Below are 15,428 nucleotides of genomic sequence, written 5' to 3' on the forward strand. Positions count from 1 at the left end.
CCATCATCTACTTTTTCATTCGTTTTCATTCAGCCCTGTTCATCATTACCCCAAAAAGGAAAACGAGATGTGCGCCACCAACGCACCCCAGTCCCACTGTCTCCCTCAGCCGCACAGTCCGATAAATACGACCGCAAAGATGACGACGCCCAAAATACCACTCTGCTATATCATCGTATAAATTCCCATACGCTCCAATGCATCGTTTACCTTATTCGGGTACTGTTTCCCACTCAAAGCACTATTTCCGCGTTGCTGCATGAACAATGTCACCTGCACCGAGCAGCAACAGCAAGACTGAGCCGGCATACCAGGTTCTGTCGTTTCAACCCCATCAAGAAGCGAAGGCTCGAAAGTACATCAAGCGCAAGTCGCATCCCAAGTCTAGAGGCGGCTGCGTGGGGTGCAAGCTCAGCAGAGTCAAGGTTCGTGCCGCCAATGATTTCAACAATACGGCCTTGGCAAGCCAGCGCAGTGAGATGACAAGCTAATGCATTCCGATTCAGTGCGACGAGGGCAAGCCCTCATGCGCACGATGTCTTCGCTGCAGCGCAGAGTGCCAATATGCTTCGCTAGATAAACGCAAGATAGCTCGCAAATCCGCGTCGTCGAAAAAGGGACAAGGGAAAGATGCTGCTGTCTTTACTGCCTGCACACCGCCGTTTGCATTTACGCAGCCATCCGCCGTAACGCTGGCCAACACTTGTCTGCAGTCCAGGTCTCCCGCGCGAGGCGTCTCGCGTGTCTCCCTTCTCCATCACATAACCCAGAACTTTCAGGCCGCACACGGCCTCGAGACTGTATGCGCGCAGCTGCCTTTCGTCGTCAGCCTTGGCATGAGCCGCCCGTATCTCCTCGATGTGACGCTGGCTGTGGCGGCCTGTCATCTGCGACACATGTACCAGACCAATAGCAGCTCACACGATGCCACGTCCGACACGATAGCGGCCTGTCGAGTCGCAGAGCACTATCAGCAGTCTCTCGCGATCCGCGGCTTCAACCGCGCCTTGGCCGAGCCGCTTGATCAGGAGAGTTCCGATTCCGTCCTCGTTTCGGCCATGATGTTTAATCTCCTGTCGTTTGCCCTGGATGACGACGACGACCCTGCACTGTCTTGGGTCTTTAACCAGGCCCCCAATCGCCTGGCTTGGTTCTCAATGAGCATGGGCCTTGCTCCGCTGCTGATGAACACCAAGCAGTTTCACGACCAGTCCAGACTTCGCCACATATTCGACGCCTCCGATGACGATGAAAAGACGTACCACGGCGACGATCCCAAGCCGCTCTCCAAGGTACCGTCTCACTGGCTTCGTCTGTGCGGTCTCGATTATGCGTCGGATAACCCCGGGCACATATTTTACGAGCCAGTGCGAGTTCTCGCCGAGCTGTTTGCTACCCCTGTCAACAACCAGTCATTCTTTTTGTACATGGCATTTTTCGGTAAAGTTGGCGTCGAGTTCCGCTCCCTGCTGGAGCACGACAGTGAGCCGGCCATGTGGATCTTGGGATACTGGCTCGGACTGCTCTGCCGGTTTGACCACATATGGTGGCTCAGCGCAAGAGCTAGGAGGGATTATCGTGCTATCTGTATTTGGCTGGATAAACGAAAAGTGCGAAGGCGACCTGGTGCAGAGGGCCTAATGTGGAGGCACCTCCTGGTCGACCTTGAAGGTGCTACGCAGCAACCTTTGCAGGCAGGGACATTGAGCTTACACAGGCCTGACCCGATTGAAATCCTTGAGTAGACTTTGCAAATGGAATCTAAATTTTTGAAAATGGTTTAGGCAAAGCTCTCTGTCATAAATCGTGCAACAGCACATAACCAAACTATCCGTGCTGGACCTTGATCTGCTTGCACCAGTCTCGGCCGTGGGCGACTTGGTAGTTGCAGAGCCCGGTTTCCATGACGATTCCTATCAGGCCTGCAATGCATATCCCACCACTATCACTCACGGTCGTGGCACTCAGGCTAAACTCGCGCTCGTCCTCGGGCACATTCTCCATAATCTCTGCAAAGCAATTCACATAGACTGCACCACCTAGTAGCCCTTCCCAGAAAATGATGATAAAGACAATGTACACCGAGGGTATGAAGAAGAACATGGCATGCAGCGTCAAGAGAACCAGGTTGCCAATCTGGAGAAAGGATGGGAGGTATAAATGGTGGATCCGCACAAAAGATATAGATGATCGCGACACAAAGACACCGAGCTGGTAGAGAAAGCCGTAGAATGGATAGAATCCGCGAAATTCGGCAAAGGGCGACTCGGCAAGAGGAAAGAGAAGCGTTGGCGCGACTCCCTGGTTAATCGTATACTCGGCGACGTAGACGAGGAGCAGCGGGAGCATATAGGGAACCATGAGTGACTTTGCACGTCTAAGGTTGGCCTTCAGAGCCGACAGTTCCGACAAGCCGGCGCCCGCCGCCGGCGCACGGTTGGGATCCAGCAGCGCCGCGGTCGCCGAGCTCTCCTCCTCGTCGTCCGCCGCGTCGTCGCCCGGCACCGCGCCGTAGCCCGCATTGCCCGTCGCGCCCTTGAGCAGCGGTCCGTGCGGCAGCACGCCAAAGAAGCTGACGAGCATGACGACGGGCAGCGCGGCCGAGCAGAGCAGGCTGCTGCGGACGCTGAAGCGCCACCACTCGGTCATGGCGACGTAGAGCCCGGCGCCGACGAGCCCCGCGGCGCCAGTACCAGAGCCCCAGCCGGCGAGGCTGGCGTGGCCATAAAAGTGCGTGAGACCGAGGAAGCTCAGCTCGCCGCCGCCGCTGCTCAGGCTGGCGAGCACGACGCCGACCATCTTGACGGCGACGGACGTCTGCGGCGGCGTCAGCGCCACGAGGGCCATGCCCGCGGCGGACAGGCCACAAAATATCAGGATTCGGGTCCGGTACGGCACGTGGTGGATAAAGTACGGCGCGATGAGCTTGGTGAAGAAGGAGGGCACCACGTCGGCGAGGAGGACGACACCCTTGGGGACGGTCCCGACGAGGTCCTGCGCGGCCGAGAGGATGATGACGTAGAGGACATTGTTGATGAGGCCTGTGAGTGTGTTAGGAGCCGCGAAAATGGATGCGGCGCGCGAAACAGGTCAGCCTACCGAATAGCCAAAAGGCGACGACGACCTTCATGCTGGGATGCTTCCGGAGGGCACTCAAACGGGCGGCGTAGGCGTCCCAGGAGGAAGATGGGCTCCCGGGCAGTGGAAGACGCATGTGTGGAGGAGTTGGGTCGTCCGTCATCTGCAAGTCTTTCTCGTTGTGGTTATAAAGCAGCGCGGCATGATCGCTGGTTGAAGGCGTTTGCGTTGTCTGGTCCAGGTTGGCGGGCTGCCATCACGCGACAGCTCCCTGGTGGTCCAGTACCTATGTAAGCCGCTATGGTCACGCCGTCATCCATGGGCGACAAGAATTATTCGAAACAGCAATGTAGAAAAAAAAAGCCGGGAAAGAAGGAGAAAGAACTGTTTAACCAGTATACCAACCATATCCAGATTTACTCCTCTATGTTACGATGAGCCTCTACGTGATGTGCTTCCCACTTACATCGGTCAAGCCTGCCAGAATTCCGTCATTGCTAAGGGGTTCCACTTTTCGCCGGCGCAGCCAGGGACCTTTTTTTTTTGTTCACGACCCTGCTACGGATACGTAGTCCAGCATCGTCTTTTTACAAAAATCTCTCGCTCCCGCCGGGCAGTGCTTCTGCACACACTACACCAACACAGTCGCAGAGTCACCCTGTGTCGAACCAACTCCACAATGGGCCCCGACACCTGTCCCGTCGACCATAAGAGCCGTGAGGCGTGGCTCGAGCAGGCCAGAGCCGCCGAAGCCTCCAAAGCCGCCGCTGCCGCCTCCTCTGCGAAGCAGTGTCCCGTCGACCACGCAGCACAGCCGTCGTCGCCATCCTGGACCTCGCGCCTCTCGTCGCTCCTCTGGTCCACCCCCACAGCAGGTCCCGAGGCAGCGCCCGCGACGCAACGGAGCGGCTCCCGTCCCGGCCTCGAGACCGATCGCGTCATCTCCACCATTCCGCGCGCGGCCGGCGACCCGGAGGCCTGTCCTGTCGAGCACGGCTCGTCCGCCAACCCGGCGAACCACGAAGTCGAGTCGGGCGCGGACGTGGCGTCGGGCAACTGGGTGTACCCCTCGGAGAAGATGTTCTTTGACGCCATGAAGCGCAAGGGCTACGACGCGCGCGTCGCCGACATGAAGACGGTCGTGCCCATCCACAACGCCGTCAACGAGCGCGCATGGAAGGAGATCAAAGAATGGGAGGCGCCCTATCTCGCCAAGTCACTGTAAGCCATACCTCCCTTCCCGCGTGGGTTAAGAGGCTGGAGCTAATGTTGTGCTTTTTCTCTCGCAGATGTGGTGGACCGAAACTCGAGTCCTTTGCGAATAAAATGGACCGCATGACGCCCACGGCGCGCTTCAACACGATTCTCGGCTTCACGGCCCCCTTTGATCGCCACGACTGGGTCATTGATCGCTGCGGCACCAAGGTGGAATATGTCATAGACTTTTATGCTGGTCGCCCGGGCGGCTCGACGCCCGGCCCCAGCTTCTACCTCGATGTGCGCCCAAAGCTGAATACCTGGGAGGGCGTTAGAATGCGCGCGATGCGCTGGGCGCATCTAGCTTGAGGGCGCGACATCCCCGCCCGCGGCGATGAAGACGACAATGAATGACTGATCGAAGGATACGCGCGTGCTGAACATCTCCTGTACTACAACATATAAAGGCATATAGACTCCGGGCATGACCGCCCCCTGTAAAATTATAAATCCAGCATTAATAGAGCAAAACGTATTTACTGTATAGTTGTGCGTACAAAGATTCTACCCATAGCTTTGTGCAACAAGCTGTTCTAGGTACTCACTCCAAGAAGGGTTTCCCCGGTTCATTCGTCTAATAGACCTTCTTGTCCAACTTGCGAGCTGCCAATCGGACTGGCGCGGCAGTCTCCAGCGACTGAGTCGACAAGTCCCAGCCTTTCGTGACCATGCTCTCCCAAAGTTCCTTGCTACCGAAATGTTTCACGTAACCGTCAACAACGTCCCTTTCATTGTTGAATATGCGCTCCAAATTTGGCTTGAAGCCCGTTTGCTTGTCCATGACCCAGGCCATCTCGACGGCCTCGAACCAGCCCATTATTGCTTGCTTGGGCGACATGCCATCCCAAAGCAATATGCGAATCTGTGTGATCTTCTGTGCCGTCGCTGGTGTCACAGTCACAGAATACTTGTCGCCATCCATAATTTTGACTCTCCCGGTGGAGCAGCTCATCGCGTGCCCGAAGCTCTTAGCCAGTTCGATCTTAGCAACGTGCTGGCCATGTCGGTTCGAGATGTCAGGACCCCACAGGATAATGTATTCGCGCTGGGCAACCTCGGCGGGCGAAAGGACCTTTCCGGTCCGGAGATACTCTTGGAACAGGATTGTTGCGCGCTGACGATTCAAGGTCGTCATCTGGACGCTGCGGACGCCGAGATAATTCATCGCCAGATGGCCAAAAACGAGAAGAATCATCAAATAAACAACGCTTCGAGGGTCTTCGATCATCTTCACTACAATAGTACCGACCAAGAGCCCGATAAGCCCCACGGCGGTTTCCTGACTGGCCTCCTTTGCGTTGAGCTCGGCGAGGTTGTCGTGCTTTGCAAAATGCATGCTGAGCGCCGCCTTGCTCGCGCCAGCCGAGACGCCGCACAGCGCTCGGAGCGCCTCGCCAACACTGAGTGCGGCCACTTTGCCCCCTGGCGACAGGTACGGGCTGTACAGCTCGAGAAAGAAGCCCGTGTCGTTGAACAAGTCGGCCAGAAACCGGTAGCGTTTGGCATCTGGCTCGATGCGGAGGCCAAATCGGTGCGCAAACACGATGGTCGCTACCCGAGAGGTGGCATCTCGCAATATGGTAAGAAGAAGCGCAAATGTGGCGGACGAGTTCGCATCCCCGACACCAAGACCTTGGAGCAGGGCTCTATTTGCGAGAAGTGAGGTGATGGTGGAGAAGAAGGCCTGGAGAGAGTCGAATGTCTGATAGGCAAAGTAGTCGGAGGAAACAGAGTGTGGAAACCCGACCGGCAGAAAGGAATCAGATAATATCTTTTTCCATTCTCGCAGCGAGCGGGAGAAGAGGTCGTTTGTGTGGCCCGCGGGGCGGATCTGAGATAGACAACGTCAGCTGTCGCGCAGAAGAGTGAGAGCTAAGAAGATCTCATTTACGTGAGTAATGCGCCCGCTTGGTTCATGCAACCATCGCTGCTGTACATGCCCTGATTTGTCGAGTTCGGAGACCTCAATCTCGCAGCCGCTGGAGATGAGTTCTGCCATTGTGGCTGCAGCGGGCGCTGGGGACTGGGCTGGTGCCATCAGCGCTGGCAACAACCACAGAGCGGCTTCAGGTGCGCAGCCTAAGGATGACGGATAAAGTGCTAATCCAGAGCGATGGTCATTCCGAGCAATGGTATGCCAAAGGATGAAGCTGTCGAAAGGGTTAGGTTCTGTAGGGCGTTTGGTTGATGCAGGATTTTGGAAGTGTGCAGGCGTTTGGAGTGCCAGCTGGCCCGCCATCACTTATGAAAGCCTTACAAGCGACTGACAGCCAGCCAACACAACACGAACGGCACAAGACACACGTATTTTCCTCTTCGTTTGCTTGCTATGTTTTATGCACATTATGTAAGTTGCTATTTATAAATAAACAAAAATCACACATTTCTGCAATTATCGCTTGACAGTCTCGCCACTGGCATCAATCAGAAACTCATCCGTCTTGATAGGGCCCTCGCCTACACCAGTCATGATGACGCGCGTGACACCATCCCGCAGGATTTCGGCAACAGTCTCGTCCAAAACACCAGACTGAGAGCCGACGCCGCCTTTCCAGCCAGAAGTGCTTCCCAAAGTCTCTGAGAAGGCGCCGAGAACGGCGTCCTTGTTCTCCTCGAGGTAGTAGACGACACAGTTGGGACCGGCGTCAAAGGTGTAAGCAGCAATGGCCTTGCCAGCCTTTGCGTTGATAGACTCTACCGCGCGGATCGCAGCACGGGAGACGTCGTTCATGTAGAAGATGGGAGGGTAGGTGTCGGCGCAGCAGGCGTGGAAAGAGTTTGAGTCGCGCATGGAGACCTCGGCAAACTTTTCAAAGTTGCGGTTGTGGATGGCATCCTCCATGGCGACCATGTTGTCGGGAACGATGCGCTCGATGCGCTCCTTGAACAAGCCCGAGGTGGCGACCGTCTGCTGCATGCCCGACGTGGAGGAGACGCCCTTCTTGGCGGCGCTGGCGACGAGGATGAGTGCGCGCATGCTGGGCCAGTGCGAGGCCTCGGCGACGAGGTCGGCCTTGGAGTCGCTGCCGTCGGCCTTGTCGCCCATGCGCCAGGCGACGTAGCCACCGAACAAGCTGCGGCAGGCGGAGCCAGAGCCCTGGCGAGCGATGAGGGAGAGATCGGAGGGCGAGTCGTGGAGCTCGTACAGGTTGGCAATGGCCTGGACGAGGGCGGCGAAGCCGGCGGCGGACGACGCGAGACCGGCGGCGGTAGGGAAATTGTTCTCGGAGACGATCTTGAGGGACATCGTGGACAGCTTGGGAAGGGAGGCGTCGGAAGCTTCTAGGGCAGCGCGGCGGGTACGCAGCTCGCGGAAGCAGGCCTGCGTCCTGGCGCCAGAGATGTCGGAGAGCTCGCCATTAAGCGTGAGGCTGTCTTCGGTAAAGGTGGTCGAGCAGGAAGCGGTCGTGAGGGTGCGGAGGTCAGCCTGGGAGAGGGTGACGGAGATGGAGCTGTTTGTAGGGAGATTCAGCTTGGCATCGCGTTTGCCCCAGTACCTGTGAGTTCGGTCGTTGTTAGCATCGCGCACCCGGACAAGCCAGCCGTTCTCGATTTACGGGGGATGCTTAGGATGGGGACGACGCACTTGACGACGGCAATGTTGACGGGAGCGGTGGTGCCAGCTCGGTAGACAGTAGTTTCAGCCATTGTGCGTGTGTGAGTAGTCGTCTTCTGCTCAATGGCTGCCCAAGGACGGACGGGAGGTATAGTTTTGTAGTCGTTTGGAGGAGATTTCGCTTGAAGAAAGCGGTGTCGATGGAGGGGCAGCCGATGGATTGCCTTTATTAGTGCGGGGCCAAGTTGGTGAACCCCGAGAACACAAGATGGGTCTTGGGCTACCCTGCATCGGACGAGAATGGGCACTTTTGTCCGCCGCCGAACGTATCAGGCTGGCGGCAATGGATATCGGCAATTTATGAAGTCTCCCATCTTTTTTAGGCTGGAAAGCGCGGTTTATGGATATTTTCTGCGCGGCAATGCTCAGGCCAAACGAGTGCCTACGGTGGGGGCTCGACGAACCACATCGACACAGAGAAAAGAATCAACGTCCCAGAGACACGTGGGAAAGAAACAATTTTTTTCCTAAGTTTTGACTACCATTTTCTAAACAAGCATGCCAGATCCTCACTTTAATTTACCGGCCAAGAGTACCAAACCAAGCCAAGTCCTGTGCAAATCACACTCCATATCGCCTCTAATCCGTCCTGGTTGCCTTTCATTCGCGCCTCCCGCTTCCACTTCTTGTTTGCGAGAACTTGGTGTTCAGAGTTAGCTGTCATCCATTCTCAATATTCTCTATTGCGGGCCGGGATCACTGGGATGTAATTGTACCTATCGGGTCTTGGAAACGTAGACCCAAGATGACTGGGACCTGTTGTCCGAGTCATCCACTTCATCGTGAGTGGTTGCCGGCTGGGCAACTTCATCCCCGTCCGTATTTTCATCTGCCTGAGATTCAGGCGTGCTTTCCGAGTTGACGACCTCATGAATGCTGTTTACCAGCCTCATAACTTCACCAGCATCAGAGTCTTCATCTGCATGGGATGCAGGCAGAGACTGTCCAAAAGGCCCCTGTTGGACTAGACGCCAGGCTTCCCTGCAAATGAATAGGCATTGACGAGCTGCCTCCACAATCTGCTGAGGAACTCTGACACCCTGAGGTGGGGGCGAACCGGCTCGTGCCGCTGCAAGAGCATCAATTGACTCTAGTTCATCGAGCGAGGCAGGCGTGAGTTCATTGACTGGCGAGGAGCGGCGACTCGGAGTGGGGATGAAATCCTCTCCAGTAGTGGCACGTGGGTGATCTCGGGTTCCATGCTGGATACCCTGCAGATATTCGAGGACGGGTGGAACATGGCGCGGTGTGTATCGGTCCGGCTGCTGGCTTGGGGGCTGGTAGTCGTAGAGCATCTGCTGAGGACGCTCGTGTACAGCCAGCTCTGCACCACAGGTGGCAAAAGGAATCGGTCTAGCAAGTCGCGCCTGCTTCCTTGGAGGCTGGGACTGACTCGGCGCGCTGGAGAGAGTGTACTCTGCAGAACTCTCGCTGCCCGTAGGAAAGCGACCAAATGCAAAAGGTGCGTTGCTCAGGTCTGTCGGATCGTCATCCGGCTCACCGATAAGTTTCTCAATAGGGGACATGGTGCTTTGTGTAGTGAGTTGGTCGTTGATGGGATAGCTGTGGTAGAGTCCGAGAAGAATAATAAAAGTTTGTAGTCTGTGGTGGAGGAAGTAGAGATGGGAATAAATTGTGAGGATGAGCATCACTGCATCTGCTCTTTATATAACACGAAGCAGGTCGCTGGCGATATAGGAAGAATTGTAAGTTTATGGCGCTTTTACGTCTCGAAAGGTTATCTTACCATGGCGTACGGATATGTACAGCAGAAGGCCATTGTTTATGACCTGGCGAATTGGTATCGTCGCCACCGTTGGCTCGAAGTTGAGACTCAGTCTTTGTGTGGCAGACGACGCCTCCAAACTATCGACATTTGATGCAAACTGTTAGCTTTGGAGGCTTTGGAGGCTTTGCTAACCTTATTACCTGTGGCTTGTATCGGACTGCATCGTTTCCAAACCTCACGCGAGCAGGGATGGATAGGACTGGGCTACTGAGAAAGGATTGACTGACGGTGAGAAAGTATGTCTTTGCTGCCGTTTTCCTTGTTGATTTTGATGACGGACAGAGTTTTCCACTGCGGTTATCCCACTCCTTGGGGGCGTTTTGCCATGATATGGACAAACTTGTATCAAATATGGCTTGGTTGTCTGCCAACGCGATACATACAAAGGACGGCCATTTTAGAATGTGTCGATGACCAAAAAAAAGGGAGAAGAAAAACAGAGATGGCCACAGCCAGAAAGATGGAATTGCTATTCTGCAGACATCGTACTAGACTATCTGTAAATTCGTTTACTTCGTGCTTGCCTGCCAAGCCTGCATCTACTTGATGGGGCACGCTTTGTACGTAGTAACACGACAGTGGGGTGCCGCAGCTCATTTTAGTGCATCTATAGGTACTTTACCTCGGTACCTGGCAGGGAGGAACCAAGTAGCCTCCAGGCTGACCATTGGCGACACGCGATTGATCCAACTCTGAGGAGCAGTGACATGGGAAGTATTCTGAGAAAAATGAAGAAAAAAAAACCCCCAGCTCCGCCCAGCCCTTTTCATCTAAATCTTGGCTCGCTGCTTCACCGTTTTTCCAAGGCGCAGCCTCGTAGAGCTTACTAGGAGGGTGCTATGCTAGCGAACCCTTTGCATCAGCCAATTGGTGGGCCGATCTTGATCTTGTTCATTTTGACGTCATAGTTGGGCTCTAACGAGATGCATGTCCTGCGCCAGTCGCGTGTGAGCCCTTTATTTACTCTTCAACATCACGCATCCTAGACAGCGGCTGCTCCCGAATCTAGGTCTATTTGCACAGTCCATTCTGTCTCTGCAACGACCAAGGCCGCCCGGCGTGATGAGAAGAGAACTCGGGAGAGAGGCGATGCGCGCCGCGGCTGGCTGCCAGCTGCGAAGACAAGTCCCTGCGTCGGCTAGGCCGGGGTGCCTCGCCCTGCAGCACACCAAGCACGTCCACTCGTGCGCCCCGAAGCAAATCGCATCCGGGAGTGCCTGGAACCTGTCACGATACCGAAGCGCCGACAAATCCGTCTACGATAGAAATTTCGCTCAAGTGGCGTGGGCGTCCACCGCGACCGTCTACCAGCGCGAGAGGCCTCACGAGTCGGCCGCCCAAAAAGAAGCCGAGTTCAACGAGGCCGAGGCCACCCAAGATGTAGAGTCAAAAGGTGCGTACATCTGCGCGACCATCTGGCCACTCAGCGCTCTCCATACTAACGCACGGCTACCATAGGACGTATCCTGACGACGCCCACGCGACTCCTCAAGCTTGTTCTCCCCCTACCCTTTGATGCTAGGCAAGAGCACATCAACAGACAGCCGCTGGAGAAGATTCAAGAAAACAAGAAATCAACGCCCCCGCTAGCGCTGTTGATCCATCCGCATCAACCTCTATCTTATCTCGAACGACTGATTCAAGCAGAGCTCCCTCCCCTTCAATTGGAAAAGAAGGAAAAGACACCAGATGTGGACTTTTGGGCCGAGGTGGACAGAGAGTCTATTCCCGAACAGACTGGGGCCAAGGCCAGCAACGTTGCTTCTTCCTCCGGTCTGGGTCGTGAAGGCCCCGCCACCAAGAACAAGAGCTGGGTGAGGTGGAGTGCCAGCACAGAAGTCGGCGACTTCATTCGCGATGCAGCCCGTGGCAAAGAATTTGCTGTCGATATTGAAGGTGTTTCGGAAAAGCTGCACGTCGCCGTACCTAGCTTCAAAGATCGCACACATTACATGCGCATGAGGCTCCGCCGAATGTGCGAGCAGATTGATGCAATGTCGCGACTCAAAAACGAGTGCGATGAGATTGCGCACAAGAGCGCTTATCGCCTCGCCAAAGGCGGCTTCGGGCTGCTGGCTTCCTGGTGGGCCACAGTCTATTACGTCACCTTCCATACGGAAATGGGATGGGATCTCGTTGAGCCGGTTACCTACCTGGCCGGCCTCACGACCATCATGGCCGGTTACCTGTGGTTTCTCTTCATCAGCCGAGACCTGAGCTACAAGGCCGCCATGAATGTCACGGTGTCGAAGCGCCAGAATGCCCTCTACATGGAGCGAGGATTTAACATTGGAAAATGGGAGCAGTTGGTCCAAGAGGCCAATGCGCTGCGACGCGAGCTCAGGGTAATCGCGACCGAGTACGATGTCGAATGGGAGGAGATGAAGGACCTCGGTGGCTGGGAGGTGAAGGAGGCGTTGGAGAACGAGGACTCCAAGAAGAAGCAGAAAGATAAGGATGAAGATGAGGATGACGACGATAAAAAGAGTCGGAAGCGAGACTCCGAAGAGCGACCCAAAGAACAGCATTGATGGCGTAGAACTCATTCTGTATCACTAGAATTGCATAGCATTAGCTTCCACCTACAAGCCTCGATTTAGCCTTTTGTCACGCCACCCCTGAACATGCCACCTAGTACCAGCGATGCTCCCTAAACCCCGTCACCGTATTGACGATGCTCAGGAATTGGACGTAGCGATGACCAGCAAAAACCTAGTGACAACCTCAATTAGGGAGGTGTAGGCTCAGTACTGCATTGTTGCCAATCCCGCGTATCGGTTAGCCTTGCCCATTCTGGATTTCGGGATCGCCAACAAGGCCCGAGAAGCAGAGATTTCGGCGCGAGCCCACATCCACAATATTCACGCTGCATTACTCTCGTGGCTCCAGCCTTTGAGCCGCCGAATGACCTGTCAAGTGCAACCTGGTGGAGCAGATAGTCACCCCATCACAACCAGCCCGACCGTGGATTTCGGCACGAGCCGCTGGGTCTGCACGCAACATAATTTCGATCCGATTGTCCAATATTCATCATTGTATTATTTCACGCGTGACCTAATTGGACAGAAAGGTCCGCACTATTGACAAACCCGTAGTGACCGCGACACGCCGTTATTTCCTCAGAGACCCCGCCCCCGCTTTCATAACCTGAGGGCGGAACGAAAAAGGTTATTAAGCCTCTCTGTCGACGCAACCGTTTGCTGGGCACATTTGCCAGCAACATTTCATTCTTTCTGGTAGTCTCGGAAGCCTCTCTGGTCCTTTACAGCAGCTGATTATTGCTGAAATTCCGGCAAATTCGCCTTCTCCGATGACGCCCGAGACTCTCTACTTGCCTGACGGGCAGACGTACACGGTTGGCCCGGTGTTTGGCGGCGTCGCCTTCAAGAGCAACGACCTCACCCACGGCACACATTTCCCCATCGGCTGGAACATTGCGCTGCACACGGAGGAAGAGAAAATCGTGTTTGCAGATGGATCCACGTCCCTGCCCAACGGAGAGGGCCACACCGAGGCCCGTGGCGGCGGTGACGAAAACGCCATGGATACAGAGGATGGCTCGGCGCCGAAGCGCAAGAAACGGGTTCGGCCATTCGTGCAGCCGACGCGCCAAAACGACACGCTCTTCATCTCGTCAATCTCGACGCCATCTAGTCAGGAGTATGGCCCGCCTGCGAGCCCGACCCGCCAGATCGCCATGATTCTGTGGGTGAGCCTGTACTGGTACTTTCACCAGCGTGAGCCGTCGCCTCACATGAGCACCGTGGCCTCTCACGCGACGCCGGACTCTGCAAAGCCCACGGGGGAGTGGCGCATCACTATTCAGCGCGACGGCGTGCTTCGCGGCCGCAATCTGATTCCCAAGCTCGAGCGCATGGGCTTGCTGGCTACCGAGTCGACGGATGTCGGCACCAGTCTCGATGATGGCGATGAGACGTGGTCGCACATGTTTGTATCCAAGCGCATGTTCTGGCAGCTGCCCCCGAATCTATTTCTATTTACTTTGAAGCCCGTCAAGGGTCCTTCGCCGTGGCCGACCTCGGCCGCATCGCCCAATAGCAGTCGCCCCGGCTCTCCAGTGGCATTTGGCGCCACGACTCACCTTACGCCAGGGACCGCGTCTCCTCAACCAGGTGTCGCCAGGCTCTACAATGACTTGCCGGGAGCCCCAATTCCGACAAACATCTCAAGCAGTGTGTCCACGATGGCACATCCCATCACGCCCTTCTTCTCGACCTCGCATCTGCCAACCTACTACCCTCCGCTCACCTTGCAGTATACGTTCACGGACAACCTGCGGCATCCGCTGCGGCCGAAACCGCCTCGTATGGGTGAGGTATTCTACAGCCGCTTCCTGCCATCAGTCGGTCGCTACCTGTCTTTCCGCGTGGCTTCCCTATCACCAGAGCCGGTTCCGTACTTTGGACCGATTGGACCCAACCCGCCGGACCACCCGGAGCTGACGGCCCTCTCGGATGCACAGCTCCTCGAGTCGTGGTTCAACAAGCCGCGCGTGGGTGCATTCTGGGGCAAATTTTCCCCTCAATTCCTGCCCGGCGTCCTCAAGCTAAAGCATTCGTTCCCGGTGATTGGTCTCTGGGACGGCGTGCCGTTTGGATACTTTGAGATTTACTGGGTCAAGGAGGATATCCTGGGCAAAGTCCTGGGCGGAGAGGCTGGCGATTTTGATAGAGGCTTGCATGTGTTGGTAGGCGAAGAATGGGCGAGGGGACGAGCGTCGGAGTGGATGACGAGCTTGGTTCATTGGTGCTTCACGACGGACATGAGGACTATGAACGTTTGCCTGGAACCGAGGATTGACAATGAGAGGTACGTTTTGCCGTTATAAAGACATCACTGAGAGGCAGCTTTCAGCTAACGTGACTACAGAATCTTAAAACACTTGGACGAGTCTGGCTTTGGCCGTGAGAGGCAAATATCGTTCCCGCATAAACAATCCTGGTATGTCCGTCTGCGCCGCGAGACCTGGACTGGGCCACTGCTGTAGGAATTTCAGGATCAACAGGCCGTCACAGATAATGCAATCATGATTATGTACTTGAAGCTTTTACTAGAAAATATAGAGCCAAGGCGGCCGAAGTGGTCGTCCGTGTCAACGACCAATCATGGTGTCTCGTTAGCTAACAAGCTAGGCTGGTGCTGGCTCGCACTCGCCACATCAGGATCCTATGACGTGAGGCGCATTTGTGGCAAGGCCCGGTGGCAATGCAAGGCAACCTTTATGACAGCAATCCAAAATGCTGGAACTTACAGGGAAGGTCATCTTGGTTCTATTCTGGTGCATACGTGTTGATCGTCATGGGAGCGTCACACACGGAAGCCAGATTCGCATGCCAACCAAAATCCGGGTTTGCGCAGATTCCCACCCCGCAGTCACGCCCCAAATGCAATGGGCTCATGGGCTTCTCGTATGTGTGCATGCCCCTCCCCCCCCCGGGTCGATCTACTCCCCAATAGCTAGCCGTACCGAGATGATGAAAGAAAAGATGGGATGTGCAGCAGGGAATGGCTTGCATCTTCGCACCGCCACGACACAGTGTGAAGTTATTTATTAGCGGTGTGGTGTGGCGAATGCGACCGCGACACAACGGCGGGGACGTGGCGCGCAAAACAAAAAGCCCAATAGCTAGGTAGCGGAGAGTTACTGGTATGAAAGCGATTTCTTGG

The 15,428-nt window shown here is 55.6% G+C and overlaps 8 protein-coding genes across 8 annotated transcripts; 4 read left to right on the plus strand and 4 right to left on the minus strand.

Annotated features, from left to right (window-relative positions):
* Window positions 1-266: 266 nt before the first annotated feature.
* On the plus strand, window positions 267-1,745 carry LMH87_000322 (uncharacterized protein; the record flags this gene model as incomplete). The annotated part of the gene is made up of 2 exons (XM_056198209.1): window positions 267-425; window positions 507-1,745. The coding sequence occupies 2 exons, from the start codon at window positions 267-269 to the stop codon at window positions 1,743-1,745; spliced, it is 1,398 nt and encodes a 465-aa protein (XP_056055180.1).
* An 82-nt stretch (window positions 1,746-1,827) lies between these two features.
* Window positions 1,828-3,214, minus strand: LMH87_000323 (uncharacterized protein; the record flags this gene model as incomplete). Its single annotated transcript, XM_056198210.1, has 2 exons — window positions 1,828-3,041; window positions 3,100-3,214. The coding sequence occupies 2 exons, from the start codon at window positions 3,212-3,214 to the stop codon at window positions 1,828-1,830; spliced, it is 1,329 nt and encodes a 442-aa protein (XP_056055181.1).
* Window positions 3,215-3,757: 543 nt separating this feature from the next.
* On the plus strand, window positions 3,758-4,644 carry LMH87_000324 (uncharacterized protein; the record flags this gene model as incomplete). The annotated part of the gene is made up of 2 exons (XM_056198211.1): window positions 3,758-4,299; window positions 4,368-4,644. 2 exons carry the CDS (start codon window positions 3,758-3,760, stop codon window positions 4,642-4,644), a joined length of 819 nt encoding a protein of 272 aa, XP_056055182.1.
* Window positions 4,645-4,909: 265 nt separating this feature from the next.
* On the minus strand, window positions 4,910-6,334 carry LMH87_000325 (uncharacterized protein; the record flags this gene model as incomplete). Its single annotated transcript, XM_056198212.1, has 2 exons — window positions 4,910-6,166; window positions 6,227-6,334. The coding sequence occupies 2 exons, from the start codon at window positions 6,332-6,334 to the stop codon at window positions 4,910-4,912; spliced, it is 1,365 nt and encodes a 454-aa protein (XP_056055183.1).
* Window positions 6,335-6,727: 393 nt separating this feature from the next.
* On the minus strand, window positions 6,728-7,983 carry LMH87_000326 (uncharacterized protein; the record flags this gene model as incomplete). Its single annotated transcript, XM_056198213.1, has 2 exons — window positions 6,728-7,832; window positions 7,922-7,983. 2 exons carry the CDS (start codon window positions 7,981-7,983, stop codon window positions 6,728-6,730), a joined length of 1,167 nt encoding a protein of 388 aa, XP_056055184.1.
* A 482-nt stretch (window positions 7,984-8,465) lies between these two features.
* On the minus strand, window positions 8,466-9,477 carry LMH87_000327 (uncharacterized protein; the record flags this gene model as incomplete). Its single annotated transcript, XM_056198215.1, has 3 exons — window positions 8,466-8,590; window positions 8,668-8,700; window positions 9,009-9,477. 3 exons carry the CDS (start codon window positions 9,475-9,477, stop codon window positions 8,466-8,468), a joined length of 627 nt encoding a protein of 208 aa, XP_056055185.1.
* Window positions 9,478-10,802: 1,325 nt separating this feature from the next.
* LMH87_000328 (uncharacterized protein) lies at window positions 10,803-12,271 on the plus strand (the record flags this gene model as incomplete). The annotated part of the gene is made up of 2 exons (XM_056198216.1): window positions 10,803-11,133; window positions 11,199-12,271. 2 exons carry the CDS (start codon window positions 10,803-10,805, stop codon window positions 12,269-12,271), a joined length of 1,404 nt encoding a protein of 467 aa, XP_056055186.1.
* Window positions 12,272-13,050: 779 nt separating this feature from the next.
* On the plus strand, window positions 13,051-14,748 carry LMH87_000329 (uncharacterized protein; the record flags this gene model as incomplete). The annotated part of the gene is made up of 2 exons (XM_056198217.1): window positions 13,051-14,570; window positions 14,631-14,748. 2 exons carry the CDS (start codon window positions 13,051-13,053, stop codon window positions 14,746-14,748), a joined length of 1,638 nt encoding a protein of 545 aa, XP_056055187.1.
* Window positions 14,749-15,428: the final 680 nt, after the last annotated feature.

The sequence above is a fragment of the Akanthomyces muscarius genome, chromosome 6 (genome assembly GCF_028009165.1).
Source record: "Akanthomyces muscarius strain Ve6 chromosome 6, whole genome shotgun sequence".
Classification (NCBI taxonomy): domain Eukaryota; kingdom Fungi; phylum Ascomycota; class Sordariomycetes; order Hypocreales; family Cordycipitaceae; genus Akanthomyces; species Akanthomyces muscarius.